Source organism: Stegostoma tigrinum, chromosome 4 (assembly GCF_030684315.1).
Source record: "Stegostoma tigrinum isolate sSteTig4 chromosome 4, sSteTig4.hap1, whole genome shotgun sequence".
Classification (NCBI taxonomy): Eukaryota; Metazoa; Chordata; class Chondrichthyes; order Orectolobiformes; family Stegostomatidae; genus Stegostoma; species Stegostoma tigrinum.
This window is the reverse complement of record NC_081357.1, coordinates 41,361,017-41,382,816: the sequence shown is the minus strand read 5'-3', so window position 1 is coordinate 41,382,816 and position 21,800 is coordinate 41,361,017. Positions and strand designations below refer to the sequence as shown.

The following is a 21,800-nucleotide window of genomic DNA, read 5'->3' as shown; positions in this document are numbered from 1 at the left end:
AACCCTTTATAAGCAAGATTCTGAGGGGATTTGACAAGGTAGATGTTGAGATGTTTCCATGAAAGGGAGAAACTCAAACTAGGAAGTGTAAGTACAGAATATGGGGACCCTTATTTAAAACAGAAATGTGAAGGAGTTTCTTCTCCCAGCGGGTAGTAAATATTTGGAATTCTCTACTACAGAGAGCTGTGGAGGTTAAACCATTGAAAGTATTTTTAAAGAAGGTGGATAGATTTCTGAAATATCAAAGATTTGAGGGCAATTTTTCTTCTATGCTTTGTGGTAGCTCACACACAGCAATCCGAGTGCCAACACGTAACACAGCATTGACTGGAAATAACTCAGTTTGACTGCACACAGTCCACAGAGGTCCATGCGGAAGTAAAGAAACAAGAGAGAATGCTGGTTGAGGGCTATGATGATTTGGCATTATAGAGGAGTTGAGACCAGATCAGCCAAGATCTCATTGAATCGCCCAGGCAACTATGAGTGGCCAAATAGTCTATTCTTGTTCCTGTTTCTTATGTTCTTCATTCCACATCTTCCAAAGTGTGTTCTTCCCACACATTGTTAACCTCATGAACTATTTACTGTTCCTTCCTCCTCTCATCTCCAGTTCATCATCCCCAATACCCTTTTGTGCCTGCGCCATCAATCAACAACATTGTTTTTGGCTCTGATGGAGAATGTACAAGATGACACTTCTCATTTCCTTGGAATGCCATCACTTTGGTGGAATAGGGTCTCATCTTCCCACGACAGCAGGTTGCTGGGCTGTGAGACTTACAATAAGCTGAATGAAACAGCAGTAAAAACCAATCAAGGAAAAAATAATTCAACACCACATGCTCCAGAATTCAAATGATCACATTCCATGAAAGGAAGACAATGAAGTTATATTCTCCCTCTTGCGCCCTTTAGTTTTACACTGTATTTGAAGGGAGATGAAAAGAAGAATGAAGAGCATTCTGGAAATGAAAAAATGAGGACTTCTCTACAATTCCCATGATAGAAATTTCCCTTCCTGTAAGGAGTGGTATCATTTCCTTACTTCCTTCAGCGTGAGGCAACAATTTTGCAGACATGAAGATTTTTGGGTCTCCAGCAGGAAAGATTACATGGTTATCAGTGACATAATAACCACAATCTGTATCAAGTCCCTGCATAATAATATGGTCTGACAACTGTTTTGAATAGTCAGTCTCAGCATCAGACATGTTCTTGACAATAATTTCATTAATGACAGGAAGAATAGCTCATGAATGTAATTCGTTAGTTGCTGTCCTAAATGGGCAATTCTTATTTCTCAACAGTGAACTCAGTTCTAGATTCTCCCACATGATGAAACAACCTTTCCACATCCACCCTACAAAGACCCCTCAGAATGTTATTTTTCAATCAATTTGCCTTGTTCTACTAAGTTCTACCAGATACGAGCCTAGCCTGTTCAATCTTTCAACATAAGATGTGCCACCAGTTATAGATACAAGTCCTATAAATCTTCCCCAACTATTCCAACACATCCACATCTTACCTTAAGTGTTGAGAGCAGTACAGTACACTGTACTCCTTCTCACCAATGTCCTGTATAACTGATGCATAATCTCCTTACTTTTGTATTCAGTTTCCCTTGCAATAAATGATAACATTTTATTGCCTTTCAAATTACTTGGTGCACGTGTTTACTAACCTCTTGCATTTCAGGCACTGGTTGCATGATCCCAGATCACTCTGCATCTCAGAGCTCTGCAATTTTATTATTTTTATGTTTATTTTTATTCTTCCTGCCAAAATTGTCAATTTCACCTTTTCCCACATTGAACTCAATTTGACAGATTTTTAACTCCTCACTTAAATGATCTGTGTCTCTTTGTATCAGAGATAATGGGAACTAGCTTTCTAATGTCCTTTTCACAACTTACTATCCTATTAACTGTGCATTGTCCAAATTAAGATTAGCTTTCTTGCCATCAATAATGTTACCTGCACACCATAAATTGTGGTTCTGCCACTTGCCCCAGAAGAACAGTTGTTGATCCTTGGTATCATGTACTTCAAAAACAATTGCAGAATGGAGTGATGTGGACCTTTACTGCCACAAAGCAGACAGGGAGCAGTGGTGGGAATGGATCTATTTTCTTGCTGACATGTTAGTCACTGTCTGATTAACAAATTCTACCGAATCAGTGTCCCCGTAGATATAAGACCATGTCAAGTTCATTTTGCTTGCAAATTTCAGCCTGTCTGGAAAACTGCATGGTTTTCACTAATGTAAGATGATATTTAGGCTACAAATGCCATAGGGCTTGAAGCAACAACCTCACTGTGATGGCAGTTATCAGTGAGGTACAGATTCAGTAGTTTCCCTGACTCCAGATTGTGTTAATTATACTTTTCCCAATCTTGATGGGTTTATACCTCAAAATAAAGTAGGAGTCATGTTTTCATAGTTTTGGATTTTGTTCTCTATTCTCTATCTGATGAAAGTAGCCTGGGCACAGCTGCCAATCCCATTCAACAGCACACTGCCTGATCTTTGCCTGACTTTTGATCAAGGCCTAGCACAGTGCAGTATCTCCTCAGATGTCACTGCCAATTTAACCATTACATGGTGTGGTTAGGTTCCTCCACCCAAGATCCAGAGACTCTTGCACAGGCAAGACTTTTTCATTAGTCAGGTGATTCTGCTGATAGAGTTATAGAACATAGAACATAGAACAGTACAGCACAGAGCAGGCCCTTCAGCCCACGATGTTGTGTCAACCATTGATCCTCATGTATGCACCCTCAAATTTCTGTGACTAAGGGCCAACACTTGTTTTACTGCCCTTTTTCATGGTTGCATGGGATTCCTCTTTTCTGTAGCTTTCGTCCTTTGCAGTCCAATAACTGGCTTAGGCTCGATGTCTTTCATTTATTGCTGCTGGACTTACCTTGAGACTTTTATTCCTCTTCTGTGGTTGGATGACTGGGCTGGCCTCATCCTTTACCTGCTACCAATGGCCTAGTAGAATAATTGTTGAACTGTTAATCCAGAGACCCTGAGAGTGTTCTGGGGACCCGGGTTCGAATCCCACTGTGGCAGATGGTGGAATTTGAATTCAATACATATCTGAATTAACGGTCTAATGATGACTGTGAATTCATTGTCAATTGTTGGAAAAACCCATCTGGTTCACTAATGTCATTTAGCGAAGGAAACTGCCATCCTTACCTGGTCTGGCTGACGTGTGGCTCTAGACCCACAGCAATGTGGTTGACTCTGAACAGCCCACTGGGCAATTACAGATGGGCAATAAATGTTGCCTAGCCAGCGATGCCCTCATCCCGTGAATGAATAAAGAATAAAGGTCACTATACTGCTGCTGGGCTTTACCACAGGCACTAGTTTCGATTTGGTGCTGGTTCTGTTGGTCTGGCTACCACTTCCCACCATATGGTATGATCAGTTCTGGTTTCTTGATGGTTGTTAGTGCCCACCCATATCAGTGAATATCAAACTTTATTAATTATAATTATAACCATATACAAGTGATTGTAAGAATGGACATCTCTGGAACCCTGCAGATTTGCATCCCAGTCCATGTCACTTGATATCTTTAGTATTTATTTGGGAACATGTTTGATTCATTGGAGTAAAAGTATAGTTTATCCTTTACTCCACAAGAAGGCACATAGTTCACACTGTAGTATATATCAAACAATGTAACATAAAAGACATATTAATATGTTCCTGCCACTTATTTTCTCTGCATGAATGGTCTGGCCTATTCAATTCGTTTTGCTTGCCATATGCCTTAACCTTTATCTTTTTCAAGCAACTACCCAACTACCAATAATGGACTTGATTCAGTAGCAATTTGTGGCAAAGAATTCTATATTCCAAACCACTCTTTGTTTAAAGCATCGTTTTAACTCCTTTCTATATTTACCTAAAAACCTATTCTAATTATCTCACCAGCCTGTGGATTCATTGTAAGTACTTTAAACTTTATGCCCCTGCAGTAACCACAAATACCTTTACCAGGTCAATCTATAACATTCTCAGCTCTAGCAAAGAAAGCACTAAATTTGCAAATCTCCTTTTAATCTGAGAAATCTGCAAAACATTTTCTGCTCGGCAGAAAGATATCTCCTCCTCCTCCTCACTTACAATGGTGGGCAACATTTAGCCTTAGCAACAATCTATGCCAGATCTTCTGAAATCCATCTGCAACATGGAGAAAAGGAGAATTATTTACAACTAATTGCTGTCAGGACTAATTTTAATGTAGGCATTCTTGCATTTATTATTGCATGTTGTCATATTAAGCCTCAGTGTCTAAACATACAAAAGTCCATCAGAAAAGTTTGAGTGGAAGAAGGTTTAATCCACAGTTATCAACAATGAGATTACAAATGCACATGTGTTCTGGACATTTGATGTAATCCCAGTGGCGGGGTCACAGAGGGAGCTGCAGATTTGGTGAGGAGCTGCAGATTTCCAACTCTGTAGGTATCTACCTCTCACTCCAAATCGCACTCCAGGGAAGAAGGGGGCTGAGCAGGTGCCTCTGCAGCATGTATTGAACCAGGGAGTTTGTGGGTACTTCCCAATTTACCCTGTGAGCATTCCATTAAACATGACTGTGTGTTCCAGACCCGATAAAGATGCAAAAGGCTTGGAGGGGTGAAGTTAATCATTTCCAGAAGAAACAGAGTACATTTCAAAATGTATCTGATCACTTCCCCTTGTGGACATAAATTTGTTAATATTTTTATGTTCCAGCTCAGTAATGACCATGGATGCTGCCAGAGGGAGTGGCAGTAATAGCTGGTGAAGGTGAAATAACTGCACAGAATAGCTGGTGAAGGTGAAATAACTGCACAGAGGCTGGGTCCCATCACCAACTCTCCCTTTATTTTCTGGTGCACTGTACACCGACTCTGCAACCAATTATATAGCTGGACTGCTATCGACATCCATGGATCATTTAACCAAACATTAATTTTAGTTGACTCTGATTTGGGCGTCATTAACCATTTTGATTGTTCTAACCCACATGTAAGGGAACTTTCCAGGGTGTGCACTGTCCTGGGTACCAGCCTCCGAGATTTCCTACTCCAGTCAGGCCCTGTAGGGTTCCTTTGCTGTCTCAAGTCTACATACCAGCAGCAATTACAATGGCTCATCAGTGCAGATCCTGAAGAACTGTTTAGCCACTTGGCTGAGGCTTGGCTTTGTCGTGAGGTTCTGCAGTAGGCTGGTCTAGGGTCTCTCTGTTCAGGACACGGCCTGCATAAGGCTCTGTGATTGCCTATATTCAAGTGGTGTTCCCCAAGCTCTGTAGGACAGGCGAGGGTGTCCATTTCCATTGGGATGCCCTGTAGTTCCTGTGCTCCACTTGCCACATTTTCTAATGACAAGGCCAGTTGTTGTGCCTGTTTGAAGTCCAGTTGGGCTTCAGCTAGTAGATGCTTCTGCGTGGTTCCGTCATTAATCCCATAACAAACGGACTGTCAGTATCTCATTCAGGGTTAACCGAAAATCACATGCCTTTGCCGGTCACTGTAACCTTGTCACAAATCCCGAAATGGATTGACCCGGTTCCCTAACAGCCAATAAAAACCAATTGCGTCTCAGGATTAGAGGTTTGGGGTCATAATATTCCTTAACCAATGCTGTCAACTCTTGAAAGGTTTTAATGTCAAGTGCCTCCAGGAAAGTATGCCCCTTATTACTGAAAATGCTGTAGGGGTGGCACAGTGGTTAGCACTGCTGCCTCACAGTGCCAGGGACCTGGGTTCAATTTCACCTTCGGGCGACTGTCTGTGTGGAGTTTGCACATTCTCCCCATGTCTGCATGGGTTTCCTCCAGGTGCTCCGGTTTCCTCCCACAGTCCAAAGATGTGTAGGCTGGGTGGATTGGCTGTGCTAAATTGCCTGTAGTGTTTAGGTATGTGTAGCTGAGGTGGATTATAAAGCGATGGGTCTGGGGGGTTGCTCCAAGGGTTGGTGTGGACTTGTTGGGCCAAAGGGCCTGTTTCCACACTGTAGGGATTCTGTCTTCTGTGATTCTATGTCCACATGCAATCAGAAGGATTACTTGTTACTTTTCACCTGGCCCAAAGTCATTTGCCCAGAAAAAATATTACATTCTTTCAACATTTTGGGCCCATTCTTCGACAGCATGGTCAAATGAGTCAAGCTTCCCAAATAGAGGCATGATGCCAGAAATGCTTACCCCAACTCCAAGACAACAGTTGCAAGCAAATGTTCTTCAAGCACGTCCTGTTATCTCCCATTGCCACTGTAATAACTTCACAGAGGCCATGTTCCATCACAAAGTCACCTTATTTACTAGGGCACAGGACATGGGCTGTGGCCAGTTAACTCGGAGTCATCCTCCTCTGAGATTCTAATCTCCTGGTTATATTTTTTTTGCTTTTATTTCCTTGTTACTGGATCTCCACATTGAATCCTTTTTGCCTATCACAATGATGAAAAGGGCTCTTAACAAAGTCACCAATGACGTAATCCTATGTAATTGTGGCAAAGATAAATGGTCCCACTCCTTTTTGACCCATTTGCGGTCTTTGACTCAGTTGATCCTACTGTGCTCCTCTTGCATCTGTCCACAGTTATTTTGCTGGGTGAGACTACACTCACCTGCTTCCATTCATACTTATCCAACAATAGCCAGAGCATTTTTTTTCCCCATTTTCGCAACAATTCTGTTGGTATGCTCAAAGGATCTAGCTGTGGATCTTCCTATATATCATCTACATGCTGCCCATAGACAACGTGTTGTGAAAAGACACAGTCAGTTTGCCAACAACACCCAGCTCTGCCTCACCAACTCTCCCAAACCTGTTATTGTTGACATTCAGTCCTAAGTAAGCAGAAAATTCCTCCAAATGAGTTTTGTCCCTGGCAGAACTGAACCACCTGAGCATAGTTGTGTGCACTTCTGAAGGAATTATCACAGGAGTCCTCAACGTTGTCCTCTGTTGGTAATAGATTAAGCAAACATGGGCAAGGGGACATCCTGCTGATTGGCACCAACAGCCATTCAGCAACCCCACAGCGTTCCATCTGAGAAGAGATACTCTTCTGTATATGTCACCAAGAATGGCTCAGTAGCACCATTACCGATGGAATCCTAAACAACATACATTCTAGACCACATCTGTGGCAGGTCGTGAGTGAGCTGACAAGAGGAAAGAAACATGATTTCAGATGTGAAATGAGAGTTTTCCTGTGGAACCTTAGTGTCTGTTATTGAAAGGAATTCCTGCTGACGTCCGATGCCCCTATTGACTGCACAAGTCTTCAGAGCCACTCATGTGTAGACTCTTGATGCCATCCATGCAGAATGAGAAAAGTGGGTGTGTCATTGAATTGTTTGTCTCAATGAAGTGTGCCTTGATACTGGAAAGCTTGAGAACTGCTTCTGGGATAGAGGCTGCTAAATAATGTAGTTTTTTTTAGTTAATCAGGTATGTATAAATGATGTATTATCAAACAGGTTTGTTGGTGCACTTGAGTTCTGTCAGGAGCAAGTGTTGCAGCTATTGACAAAAAAAATTAATGCATGAGTAGAATAGAAGTATACAGGTTTTATTGTGTCTTTAGTTATCACATTATAGTTAGGGTTAAATACCAGGGTTGCTTATTTTTGAACTTTTAGTTCCATTCAATGCCTCAATGAAAGTAATGAAAATTACAATACAACTTCAGTATTTTGTGGTTGAGTTGACATATGATCTCAATCATGATTTAACAAAAAAAACTCTAACCAGCAGACTCATCTTCCAATGAATTGCAATTTATTGCGGAATTCCAATTAAAATCCTTTCTAATTTCTAAATTGATAAAAGTTAAGATGCTACACTGAAAATGATTTATCAGACAGAATAAAGGTCAGATGCAGTAATGGTAAAAACACCAATACCCTGATCTACCAGACCGTGCAATGAAAGGAAATCACAAAACCATACTATTTAGGCTCTTCTGCCTATTCCAGCTCTTTGCTTGACCAATTCAAACTAATCCCACAGTAGATCTACAATTGTAACTATTTTTTTCTTAAATGACGCATCATTGTGTATTGTAATGACCCCCATCTGGAAATCCAAGTCATGCTTGACAAACATCTCTGTAAAAAGAATCTTCTAACCTCCCCTCCTCATGCACACAATATCAACTTTAAATTAATTACTACATCTTCCTCAACCAGAGGAAAATGTCTTTCAATACTCTTACATAACTTTCAAAACCTCTATACTGCCTCCTTCTCACATTCTCTGCTCCAGTGCAAAAATGTCAAGGCTCTTATAGAGTCATAGAGGTATACAGCACAGAAACAGACCCTTCCGTTCAACTTATTAATGCACCGGATATCCTGTGTAAATCTAGTCCCATTTGCCAGCATTCAGCGCATATCCCTCTAAACGCTGAACAAAAACAGAAGTTGCTGGAAAAGTCCAGCAGGTCTGGCAGCATTTGTGAAGAAAAAATCAGAGTTAACATTTTGGGTCCAGTGACCCTTCATCAGAACCCTCTTAAATCCTTTCAATTCATATACCCATCTGGATGCCTTTTAAATATTCTAATGTTCTAATATGCTAATGTTCTGAGTCCAGTTGACATGACTAAAGACTTGAACCATTAACTCTGTTTCTCACTTCATGGACTGTGCCAGACCTTTCTGACTGTCTCCAGAATTCTCGTGTTTGTTTGTGTATTTGTACCCTGGATGTTTGAATTTCCATGGGAATCTGTCACTCATCTGCTGTCATTTCGGTGGAAGAGCCACAAAAAGCCACCGTATTATTTACACTCCCCAAGGCTTGGCTCTTCCATTGACACAACAGAATGACACAACACAGAAATTTAACACTTGTGATTCTTTTAGTTCCACCCACACTCTATTCTACTGTTCCACCAGATTCTGTTCTGTTGTTCCATGGGCATCTGCTGCCATTGTTTCTTTCTTTTTCTCAAAATGCATTATATGTGCCATCTCTTTTCTCATTCCATGTTCTTTTTCAACTTTTTTAAACTTATGCTAGAGTTGGTGCTGGAACGTTGCCCGACTGATGCCCTGACTTGTGCACAGAGAAGGCACTGGAAGTGTGGAAATAGTCTAAGTTTGCATTTTCAATCAGTATCATTTGTTTTTCAGTAGATTTAATGAAGGTGTGACAATTTGGAAGTTTTTTTTTCTAATTCAGTTTGGTAATCCATAACAAGGTATTGTTTCCTTTTTCATAAAACGTTCAATTAACATAACTATATGCCTTTCTCTGCCTGCAGGATATTGACTGTAACCTTTGGTTGTTTTAGGTTTCTGTAGGTTCTGTGTTGACCGGCATTGTTGGTCTCTTAATTGAAGGCTGCTTCAGTCGAGAGCCCTGCCCAGCCTGCTTTAGGCACAGATTTTTGGCTTCCTCACAGTCCTTGACTGTGTTAAAGAAATCTCCTGTGGTGCATTCTCCCAAAGTCCAGATAGTGAAACAAATTGTGATATTGTTAAACAGTCACTGTTATTACAAATTGCCAAACCAAGCTTCAGCTTAGCAAACACTCCACTTTTATTGAAATAGTCTCTTATAAAAACAATATGACTTGTAGCTTGTTTCTATGAACTACCATGATGCACTCACAGGAGTCCCTCCACTCAGGATTAGCAGAATCTTTGTATACCCATTCTGACCTAAAATCCAACTCTCTCCATCAATCTATTCCACCCCCTCCGTCAACTCTTACACGTGTTACATGGTGTTCCAAATTAATACAGTAGATCCCTGCTCTGTAAGATTTTCAATTGGGAAAGACACAAAAAGCATCAATAGTCAGGTGTTATGTGGTTTCCATGTTAATGGGGGAGCTGCAAACAACATTAGCAATATTGGTGAATGTTACAATGAAACATTACTTTTGTTGTGTCCCGTCAGTGACATTTGATCACATGATTTACATTGATTTTACTTATGGGGTTCAGCATTTGGAACAGTTTACCCTTTCCCCTTCATGTGTTTTTAATAATTTCTTCATTGACTGTAATTTTGAACAAAAAGATTAAATAAGTCATTATTCTTATATATTATATGTTCAGTTATTTGACACTGAGGACTGTATTTGCTTAACCTCATCATATTTGGCTACTCGGTACAAGAATCTTACTCTAATCTCTACTATTTATATGTGGAGAACATTCATTGATTCAGCTGTGCTGAGGTCAGTTTCATATGCAGTAAATTAGTAGGTCCATATGAAAGATATACAGCTCTTAAGGTTTGAGGTCACACAACAGCAGGCATTTAGTTTGATTGAGAAATTAAAATGATTTGTTGATGGACCTTTCTTTTGGAGAACAGCAGTACACTGTTCCACACCAGTGCAGTTTTATTAGCCATGGTAGTGAATGTTAGCACTCAACTTTTGCAAGCTTCTCATAACTATCCACCATCATTAGTATTTTTGGTTTCTTTGTGCTCCCTCAGAAAGGGTTACTCATGGCATTCCAGTATATAAGGTCCCATTAAATAGCAACAGCAATACAAATGAACAATGGAAATTCATCCTGACCTGGCAGGATGACTTTCACACCCATATAGCCACATAAATCATCTCCTTTTGTAGTCTACACCTTTTATTTTAACATAGAGGGTGCTAATTGCAAAGAAAAATAAACAGTTATAAGCTGTGCTAAAAGAAATTCAAGATATTTTGAGATATTTCGCTGTGTTATAGAAGGTTGTGTGAATGCAAGCTGATGGAAGTTGCTTCTACCAGATTCAACCTACAAGCGAGAGACCATGTTAGCACAGCATTGGAGAGTACAATATACTTCTTAGTGATTCTGTTCTGTTGGCTGCATGTTGGGGCAATTAACTATATTATCAACTGCTTTAATGAAAATGTTATAAAGGTATAATGCCACACACATCAAGCACATATAAAATGTGTTTTTTTTTATAGTAAAGTTAGGAATTAAACAATTATATTTTCATTTTCATCGCATGTTTAAAAATGAATGTGAAGCAGCTAGTGGTTGTGAAAGGTGAATCAATGCTGCCACCTACTGATTTGAATATTGCTATATGACACCAACAAGGAAAATCTAAATGGCCTAACAAATATTGCTTCACATAACAACATTTTTGTATTTCTAAGTCATTTTTGCCCTCATTTGAAGCTGGTAAATATTCAGTGACAAATGAATCACTTTGATTAACGAGCTTGCAGACTTTTTTTATCTGATATCAACAGTAGAGATCATGGAAACTAAATTATCGTTAAGGAATTAAGCTTTCTGAACGGACAGATGAACTTCAGCACCAAATTCAAGAATGAAAGCAAAACAAGTTTGACTGGTTGTGCAATTATTAATTCAGCATTTTTTTGTCTCATCTTTCTTTAAAACTTTAATTTTATTTATCAATGACTGCAACATTTCTCGCCATAGCAACAAACACCATTTTCATGAGGGTGTCATTGAACACGCATGGGAGCATCCACCAGAAGTAATTAGAGTTGATGTACTGTGCTATCAGTCAGTCTGCAATGCTGACGTAGTGCAAGCACTGCCATTTTGAAACTCAACATTCTGGTTATCATCACATGACTAAGTATATATCTGCAGCAGGATTCATATACAATCTTGCTCTCCAGTGAAATAGCACCTTTGCTACCCTGATTAATGCCCATCAAACCCAATGGTTCACTGTATACCAACTCTGCCACAAAGCCATCCTCCAAAGTGCACAAATAATGTCAATGTCTGAGTTGGTGGTAATGAATGCATAACTGACTGCTTAATTACTGTCTTCCTTCTCTTGATACTCCTGGCTGAGTTGCTGTTCTTAGGTATCAGAAAGGAGACCATCACAAGGGAAGGCTTGTGATGAGGGATGAGGAGAATGCAAGAGGTGCTTGCCTACACCATCTACAACATGAAAATCAGGAGAGTCTGGGAGTGAGGATGTGGTAGGGGTGAGACAATCTGAGAAGGAGTTTATATACAAGGGAGCCATCAACTACAGTGATCTTAGACATAGCCTCTCCAATGATAGCACCACTGCTGCTTCCATCAGTGTTTAAGTTTGGATGAAGGACTGTCCCCAACTAGATGATTATTCCTGCCTCTAGCTATGTCCCAGCACAAAAGGATTTTAAGTATTTCAGTGTATTCAGATGATGTGGCTGTCATTCTAGAATAAATGGCAGCATGTATGAGTTGTGAGATATTGGTATGAGACTTGCAGCAGTGCTTAGTGGTTGAAGTGAGGTTGTGAATGTTGAGTACAGATGTGATTGATAGAGATTCTTGGTTTTAATTGTTGTGTGCCCCATGTCAAAATCACACTTTGTAGAAGAGCACAGAGCACCTGTCCAGCCTAATGCACCCACCTCTTCCCCCCTTTAAGAGTTGTGTGCTGGGTTTGAGTACTGCAAGCTTGCTTTAACTCTCATGGTTTGCATTTCTGGCTCTTACAGGCAGCCACTCATTTATATGTTTAGCACCGGCTACATGGTACAATCATTTAAGTAGGCAAGCGGCACAACATTTGTGTGATACTTTTATTGCAAGCGGCAGTCATGAATTTACTAAATATATCCCTTTACAAAAGTTCATCATTATTATAGTCCTTGACGAAGCATTTTACATTTGTAACATGCTATATATGAATGTTCAATGATCTCCTTGAAAACAAATAGGTTGCGGTTTACTCAACAGTAAATGCACTTAAAATTATAATTTAATTTTTCAATAATGAAGTCATTTTGTTAATTTCGTTAATTTTAACAGGAATGCGATCAAGTACATATAGATGATGTCTCCTCTGATGACAATGGACAGGATTTAAGGTAATAATTTTGTCCTACATCAAATTAATATGACAAGAGAAAGGATGTTAAAATGATAAATACATGTTGTTTGCTCTATTTGCAGTACCTACAGCTTTGCAACAGATGGTTTTCATGCAGCTGCCACCAGCGCAAACCTGTGCTTAGCAACTGGTGTGCGGGGAGGTGTTGATTGGATGAGAAAATTAGCCTTCCGTTATAGACGTGTAAAAGAATTATATAACACTTATAAAAACAATATAGGAGGTGAGTCAGATTTTTCTTTGCTCTGATCAATTTGGTCGCTCACGGTTCCTTCAACAACAATTGAATGCTGTGCTACTTTCCGAATGAACGTCATTCAGTCATCCAGTTCGGTGCCATTGAAAGGAAACTCTCTAGAAGCCAATTTGACAAACTATTCCGCATCCTTGGCACTCAAAACATTCTACAATCGAAATTCCACCATATTTAACACATTGGCTAACTAACCTGTGCAAAAGTCTAACGTCCGTTCTTTATGTCTAAAACAAACTGTAGGAAGGAGGTTTCCATGTCTAAGTGAAATTTAAAGGAATGGGGATAACTCATGGGGTGGATCAAAATTAGGGACAAAGTTCAGCAAAGAGTTGTAGAGTGTTAAGGGCTGGTTAAAACTGTGAGGACACTTTGCTGAGGCTGATGGGGCAAAGCATTTAAAAAGGTAGCCAATGCTTTTTCTATAATGGTTCATCTTCCTTTCAATCATGTAATTTGAGATGAATAAGTGTTCAACTTATAAACATTTGACCACAAATAAATTACTATATATTTGAAAGCAGCAGTTTTTTTAATTAACAATAAATTGATGATGATAATAATAATAGAATAACTTATAAATTACTTAAAGAGATATGCAGAGTAGATACAAGTAAGATGTTTCCCCTGGTTCAAATGTCTCGAACCTGGTGCTACAATTTAAAATAAGGGAAATGCCACTACGTCTGAGATGAGGAGAATTTGTTTTATGCAGAGGGTTGTGAACCTTTGGAATTCTCTACTGTAGAGGCCGGTGGAAGCTCAATTTTTGAGTATGTTTAGTATATAAATTAATAGATTTATGATCACCAATCGCATACAAGGTTATGGAATGGTGTGGATAACAGAAACAGTGAAGTATTCAATCAGCTATGATCATATTGAAAGGCAGTGATGAATGGGCTATTCCTGTTTCTGTGAATGGTGAATGAAAAACACAACCTGTTGCCATGTGGCTCAAACTCTAGGCAACTTTATTTTCAGTTCTTCATTTATTTACTCTTCAGAAAAAGTGCTGAAACAAGTTATAAGACTTGTGGTGGGAGTGGCGATAATGAGGACCCTTTTGTAGCCCATTTGCATCATCCCCTTGTACGACAAGAATGTCACTCATGCCAGGCTGGGAGTTGCAGATTCTACGTTTAGGAGTCTCTAGGCCACTGTAATGTACTTTCCCACTGAAGGAGAGAAGGACACAGGAAAGACATTTTGGTGCTAATGATGACAAGGGAAAACAATAAAAGCAGCAAATGTTCCCCTTTCTTATAATTTACACCATTCAGGCTGCCCTGTTACTCTACGATATAATTCACATCAAAGTGTGAAACCAAATGAACAAAACATACCTAGATTCCTGGCCTTATCCACAATTGTTACGGACATCAAGGCATTGAATGTTGCAAAGGTATTGTTGGCATGAAGCAGAGATTTTGCAGAGGTGAGCTGATTCTCTCCTCAACGTCCACCCACCACCCCCTGCCCCATCAGATTATCACCCCCTTAATGTGATCATTCACCAGCTACACAATTCAGCATTAGTAACTGATCGGAACTATAATCTAAAGCAGAAAATAGTTGTGATATTTGAAAAACACATTCTGAAACCCATTCCATTGTATGATGGAATGGAGTATTCTAAAAAATATATTTGAGCTGAACTTTCGGTCCATTAAATTAGTCAAATTAACCCAGCTGAAGAAAGATCCAGACCTGAAACATCAGCTCTCCTGCTCCTCTGATGCTGCTTGGCCTGCAGTGTTCATCCAGTTCTACACCATGTTATCTCTGCTGCTGCTTGTAGCTGCCCCAACCAGGTGAGCTGTTGTTATGGTATGCCACACTTATCTGTGTTGTGTCATTATCACATACACTGTGACCTGTCCGTCACCGAAATACGCCCGGATCAAACTTTTTCTGCTGCCCTCTACTTTTCCCTCTAGAAGAGATTTTAACTTTATTTCTAAGTGTATTTTCTTGCATTTTATTTTAGGACTACTTGGTCCAGCAAAAAGAGATGCCTGGCTTCAGTTAAGGGCTGAGGTTGAGGCTCTGACAGACTCCTGGCTGTCAAATGCACTTAAGTCATTGTCAATCATCAGTTCCAGGTAGGATTTACTGTTTAATATCTCAAAGGAATACTGTTTAAGTCAGGACACTCTGACACAAAGGTTTATTTGAGAAAAACTATCACTCATGCCTGAAACTTCCAGGTACGGTCACATCACTGCATTGTGCTCAGGGCACCATAATGATTTACACTATCAATAACAGTTTTAGCCAATGAAATGAGGAACAGCATTCTCACATCTTCATTTTGATAGAACCTCAAAATGTTCCAACGAATAAGATCAATAATTATTTGGACTAAGAGCAAAGAGGGAGACTAATGAGGGAAGCAATGGCCGAGTGATATTACTGCTCGACTGTTGCTCCAAATGCCCGGTAATGTTCTGAGGTCCTGTGTTTAAATCCCACCAGTGGCAGATAGTGGAATTTGAATTCACTTAAAAATCTGGATTGAAGAATCTAATGATAACCTTGAAACTATTGTCGATTGTTGGAAAAACCCATCTGATTCACTAATGTCCAGGAATCTGCTATCCTTACCTGGTCTGATCTATAGGTGGATAAATCCCCTGGGCCTGATTAAGTCCATCCTTGGATGTTGTGGGAGGCTAGGGAAGAAATTGCAGAGGCCCTTGCAGAGATTTTTGCTTCATCTTTAGCCACTGGTGAAGTTCTGGAAGTTCTGGAGGGTGGCTAATATTGTTCCATTGTTTAAGAAAGGTAGCAAAGACAAACCAGGGAACTACAGGCCAGTGAGCCTGCCATCAGTGGTGGGCAAGTTATTGGAGAGGATACTGAGGGACAGGATCAACCAACTTTTGGATAGTCAAGGTCTGATTAGGGATAGTTAGCATTGATTTGTGTGTGGGAAGTCATGTTTAACAAATCTTTTAGAGATTTTCAAAGAGATAACCAAGAGGTAGATGAGGCGGGGTAGGGCAGTAAATGTTGTCTATATGGACTTTAGTAAGGCCTTTAACAAGATTCTACAGGCCAGACTAGCCTTGAAAATTAGGTTGCATGGGATCCAAGGGCAGCTGGGTAATTAGATTCAGAACTGGCACAATGGTAGAAAGCAGAGGGTGACGGTTGAAGGTTACTTCTCAGACTGGAGGCCTGTAACTAGTGGTGTGCTACAGGGGTCAGTGCCAGGACCTTTGTTATTTGTTATTTACATAAATAATCTGGATGTGAGTGTGCAAAGCATAATTAGTAAGTTTGCAAATTATACAAAATTAGGAGGTATAGTTGATAGTGAAGAAGATTATCAAAAATTACAGAGGGATCTTGATCAATTGGAGAGGTGGGTTGAGGATTGACAAATGCAATTTAATACAGATAAGTGTGAGATGGTGCACTTCAAAAAGTCAAGCCAGGTAGGAACTATACAGTAAATGGTAAGATCCTGAGGAGTGTTGTGTAACAGAGGGATCTAGGAGTACAAGTACCTATTTCTGGATGTGAGTTTGCTCGCTGAGCTGGAAGGTTAGTTTTCAGATGTTTCGTCACCATTCTAGGTAACATCATCATGAGCCTCCGATGAAGCGCTGGTGTTATGTCCCACTTTCTATTTTTATTTCTATTAAACAGAATGTGGGACATAACACCAGCACTTCATCGGAGGCTCACTGATGATGTTACCTAGAATGGTGACGAAACATCTGAAAACTAACCTTCTAGCTCAGCGAGCAAACTCACATCCAGAAACTCAACCTGAGCTACAAATCTTCTCAAAACTTGCCAATACATAGTTCGTTGAAAGCGCATCACAGATAAACAGGGTGGTGAAGAAGGCATTTAGCATGTTGGCCTTCATCGGTCGAGGCATTGAGTATAGGAGTTGGGACATTTCAGTTGTAGATGTCATTCATGAGGCTGCACTAGGAGTATTTCATCCAGTTTTGGCCACTTTGTTATAGGAAAGACATCTTTAAACTGGGAAGTGTACAAGAAAGATTTACGAAGATGTTGCCAGGACTAGCAGGCCTGAGTCATAGGGAGAGGTTGGCTGGGATAGGACGTTATGCAGGAGAATGTAGGAAATTGAGGGTTCACCTTATTGAGGTGTATAAAATCATGAGGGGCATAGATAGGATGAATTGATATACTGTTTTTCCCAGGGATGGGGAATTGATAACTAGAGGGCATAGATTTAATGTGAGAGGGGAAAGATTTAAGAAGGACCTGAGAGACAATTTCTTCACACAGAGAGTGGTGCGCATATGGAATGTGCTGCCAGAGAAAGTGGTTGAGGCAAGTACAGTGCAACATTTATATAAAAAACATTTGAATAGGTACATGGATGGGAAATGTTTAGAAGGATAAGGACCAAATGCAGGCAATTGAAACTAGCTGAGTGGGCACCATGGACCAGCTATGACCAAAGGGCCTGTTTCCATGCTGGATTACTCTATGATTCTATACGTAACTCTAGACCTACAGTAATGTGGTTGACTCTTAAATGCTCTCTGGCTGTTAGGGATGGGCAATAAATGCTGGCCTAGCCAGTGATATCCTCATCCTGTGAATGAATATATTTCTAAAATTAGGCTTTCGTACACATTTATTTTATTTTATATATTATTAGTGTATTTTTCACTTTCTGTATATTTACATATAAGCTTTTTTAATTTGATATTTTTTAATTTAAAAATTCCCTTATGATGGGATATTGGAGGCGATGATTACTTAACTATAATGGAAGTTGATCAGGCAGGGAAGATTGTAAGCCATAATTAACTAATGTCAGGTATGGAAGATCACGTGTCCTTACTGACAGATGTAAAAGAATCCTAAAAAATAACATGCACGTAAGAAAGATGGTCCACATTTCCTTTCAGTTAATAGTCAGCCAAATATATAGCCTCTGTTCTGGGCATGCAGGTCTCCAGATTGTCCCTGGATAGATTTTCATCTTTAGTACTTGGATATAATTGTCTTTGAGAAGTTAGTGATTTGCCACCTTTTTCAATCACTTCAATCAAGTAAAAGCACAGTGTTGTTAGGGAGAGAGTTCCAGCTTTTCGACCGAATGAAGGAATAGCAGTAAAGTTCCAAATTAGAAAATGTAATGTGACTTGGAGGAAATTTGCAGCTGGCGGTGCTCCCACATATCTGCTGACCACGTTCTTCACAGTGGTAGGATTTGTGGGTTCAGAAAGTGCTGTCAAAGGAGCCTTGGTGAGTTGCTGCATTCGTAGATGGCACACACTGGTGCAGTTCAGTGTGGTTGTGCAACAAAACACAGCAGCTGTTCTTCAAAATGAATGGCCTGTTAGTTTGTTTCTTGAGAGTGTTGTTGGCTGAGGAAGGGATGTGATGCAGATCAGGAGCATACTCTTTTCTTCTTGGAGAATGCCATAGGAGTTTTAAACTGTTTTTACATTTGTTTATGGGATATGAGTGCCACTGAATGGGCAAGTCATTATTGTCCATCGCTAGTTGGCCTGGAAAAGGTGATGGTGAGCTGTCTTCTTGAACCATTACAGAGAAAACGTACAGAACCTCTATTCAACATTGCATACCACAGACAGCACCTCTAATAATGCAGCATTCCTCCTGCATTTCACTGGAGTGCCAATCCGCATTCTAAGTTCAAAGCTATAATTTCCTGATTCAGAGTCACGTATGCTTCTAATGGGAAAAACATCTGTGTTATGATTTTGGTATGTTATTATTACATTTTTTTAACTCTATTGCATTAAGCCAACACAACCAAAATCCAGTTCTGACCAAAGCATTGTATTCATATACTAACTGGTGAAATTTTAATGCAATAGCAAATTGATCGCACAAAACTGAAATGACCCTGTTTCTCACTATGGATTTTCAATTAGTGAAAGACCAAACTGTTTGCGTATACACCTTGGAAATATATTACTGATTTTCCAATCATAATGTATGTAATGGCCAGCTCCAGCATGAGGCATTCAGATTTGAAGCAATATAAAAGCTTGAAGGTCACTGACAGAGAGCAAATACTTAATAAAATTATGAATGCGATGGTGCTTGAGCTGCATCTTGTATGCAACTTTTTTTCTATGCTCACTTGCATTTAAGGATCAGAGAAAAGGCCCCTTCTCAACATGTCTAAGATTAGGTTACAAATGCATCTTTCCAGTGTAACCTGCATTCCAAGAATAACTTTACTACGGTTCCACAAACAGTAAGTTAAAATAATAGCAGATCTATTTTTGGTAGTCTTTGTTGGGGGAAAAATGTCCGCTTAGAACCTGAGAAATCTACCACTTTACCTCAAAGAGTACTGTAGATATTTTATATCCACACAAACAGCTCAAGGCAGAATGCAGATATGATGTACCGAAAGGCTGCCTCCTGCACTGTAACAATGATGTGATTCTGAGTCTAACTATACAGTTTCAACTAAATAATGGCTCCTCCAACAATACAGTACTCCCTTAGAACTTCATTGAAGTGTAACGTTGTATTGTATGCTCAATTGAGGCTCGAACCTAAAAGTGACACGGCCAAGTGAATCAAGGTGACACTTAATATCACCAACAATTAATAACCTTTCATAAGTCAAGGAAGATTACTCATTTTGTTTTGTCTCTTTGTTTGTTGCAGAAGTAACTGTGTTAATGTTTTGGTAACTACGACGCAACTCGTGCCAGCACTTGCCAAAGTCCTATTGTATAGCTTAGGTGGTGTTTTCCCTATTGAAAATATATACAGTGCAACCAAAATAGGTAAGGATCAATTTGAATATCTTATAATGTTATAATAATTGAACTATATTTGAGATTACAGCATGTAATAGAATATAACGGTATATTTTGGTTACCATGATGTGGGGGTGCTGGTATCGGACTGTGTTGGACAAGGTTAAAAAACACATGACACCAGGTTGTAGTCCAACAGGTTAATTGCCCACACAAGCTTTCAGACCATTGCCCCTTTCACAGGTGTACTGAGAGAGGAAGTATCAAGACACAGAATTTGTAAGTAAAAGACCAAAAGATTTTACAACTGACGCAAATGTACTTAATAACCCTAAACTGGCTGGCTGGCTGACTCCCTCCACTTAAATCCTTAATCAGTTAGAATGGGGATGCAGCTTTTGATTGATTAATATGCAACCATCCGAATTTCTTCCAAGTAAATGTTCCAAGACAACTGAAGGCTTTATCAATGAATACAGGAGGTGACATCTCAGGTCAAACAATGCAAATTGTGTGTGTGTGTGTGTGTGTGTGTGTGTGTGTGTGTGTGTGTGTGTGTATATATACAGGAGAGAGTGTGTATATGTATGAGCGTGTATAGTGTAGTCACGTCACCTATAGTGCAGTATGAACCCAAGATCCCGGTTGAGGCCATCCTTATGAGCACTGAACTTTGGCTATTAGCATCTGCTCAGCGACTCTGTGTTGTTATGTATTCTGAAGTCTACCTTGGAGGGTGTTTGCCCGAATATCCGCGGCCAAATGCCCTTGACTGCTGAAGTGTTCCCCCACTGGGAAGGAACATCTCTGTCTGGCGATTGTTGCACAGTGTCCATTCATCCATTGTTGTAGCATCTGCATAGTCTCATCAATATATCATGCTCGGGGCATCCTTGCCTGCAGCCTGTGAGATAGACAATGTTAGCCGAGTCACATGAGTGCCTGTGGTATACGTGGTGGGTGGCGTTTCCACGCGTGATGGTGGTGCCCATGCCGAAGATCTGACACGTCTTGCAGAGGTTGCCATGGCAGGGTTTTGTGGTGTTGTAGTCGATGTTGTCCTGAAGGCTGGGTAGTTTGCTGTGAGCAATGGTCTGTTTAAGATTTGGAAGCTGTTTGGAGGTGAGAAGTGGAGCATGTGGAAGAGCATGGTGAGATGCTTGTCCTCATTGATAATGTATTGAAGGCTGCAAGGAATATGGTGTAGTTTCTCCGCTCCTGGAAAGTACTAGACGATGAAGGGTATCCTAGCGGTCGTATCCCGTGTTTGTTTTCTGAGGAAGTCATTACGGTTTATCGCTGTGGCCTGTTGGAACTGGTGATCATATCCCGCTCTTATGAGGCTGTCCTTCAATACCTTCAGGTGTCTGTTGCATTCCTTAGGCTCGTCCATAGGGAATAGATATTTTAATATGGTTAAGGTGGAAGCTAGAGAAGTGCAGCATCATGAGGTTTTCCGTAGGCTTGTAGTATGGTGATGCGTGTGCCCGAGAATGAGACGGATAAAGAGTAGTCCATGGAAAGTCTGACGGTGGGATGAAACTTGTTGATCTCACTCTGTAGTTGTTTCAGTGATTCCTCGCCCTGAGTCCAAAGGAAGAAAATGTTGTCAATGAATCTGGTCTGTAGCATTGATCGGCAGTCCTGTGCAGCAAAGAAGTCTTGTTCAAACTTGTGCATGAAGATGTTGGCATATTGGGGAACAGATCTGGTCCCCACCGTTGTTCTGTGTGTCTGGATGAAGAACTGATTGTTGAAGGTGAAGATGTTGTGGTTGAGGATGAAGCGGAAGAGTTGTAAGATGGTGCCTGGAAAGTGGCAGTTGGTGGTACTGAGTACTGAGGCTATTGCAGTGATGCTGTCATTGTAGGGGATGCTGGTGTAGAGTACCAAAATGTCCCATTGTAACGAGGAATGTT

General features: G+C 40.2%; 1 protein-coding gene across 17 annotated transcripts in view; it reads left to right on the top strand.

Moving 5' to 3' along the window:
• The window catches only part of eya4 (EYA transcriptional coactivator and phosphatase 4), a 526,724-nt gene that overhangs the window by 474,960 nt on the left and 29,964 nt on the right, over nt 1–21,800 (top strand). For all 17 annotated transcript variants that reach the window (XM_059645294.1, XM_048531657.2, XM_059645296.1 and 14 more), the window contains 4 exons: nt 12,798–12,856; nt 12,942–13,102; nt 15,123–15,237; nt 19,787–19,908. In XM_059645294.1, coding sequence (XP_059501277.1) covers nt 12,798–12,856; nt 12,942–13,102; nt 15,123–15,237; nt 19,787–19,908 — 457 coding nt within the window. The remainder of the gene's footprint in view (nt 1–12,797; nt 12,857–12,941; nt 13,103–15,122; nt 15,238–19,786; nt 19,909–21,800) is intronic.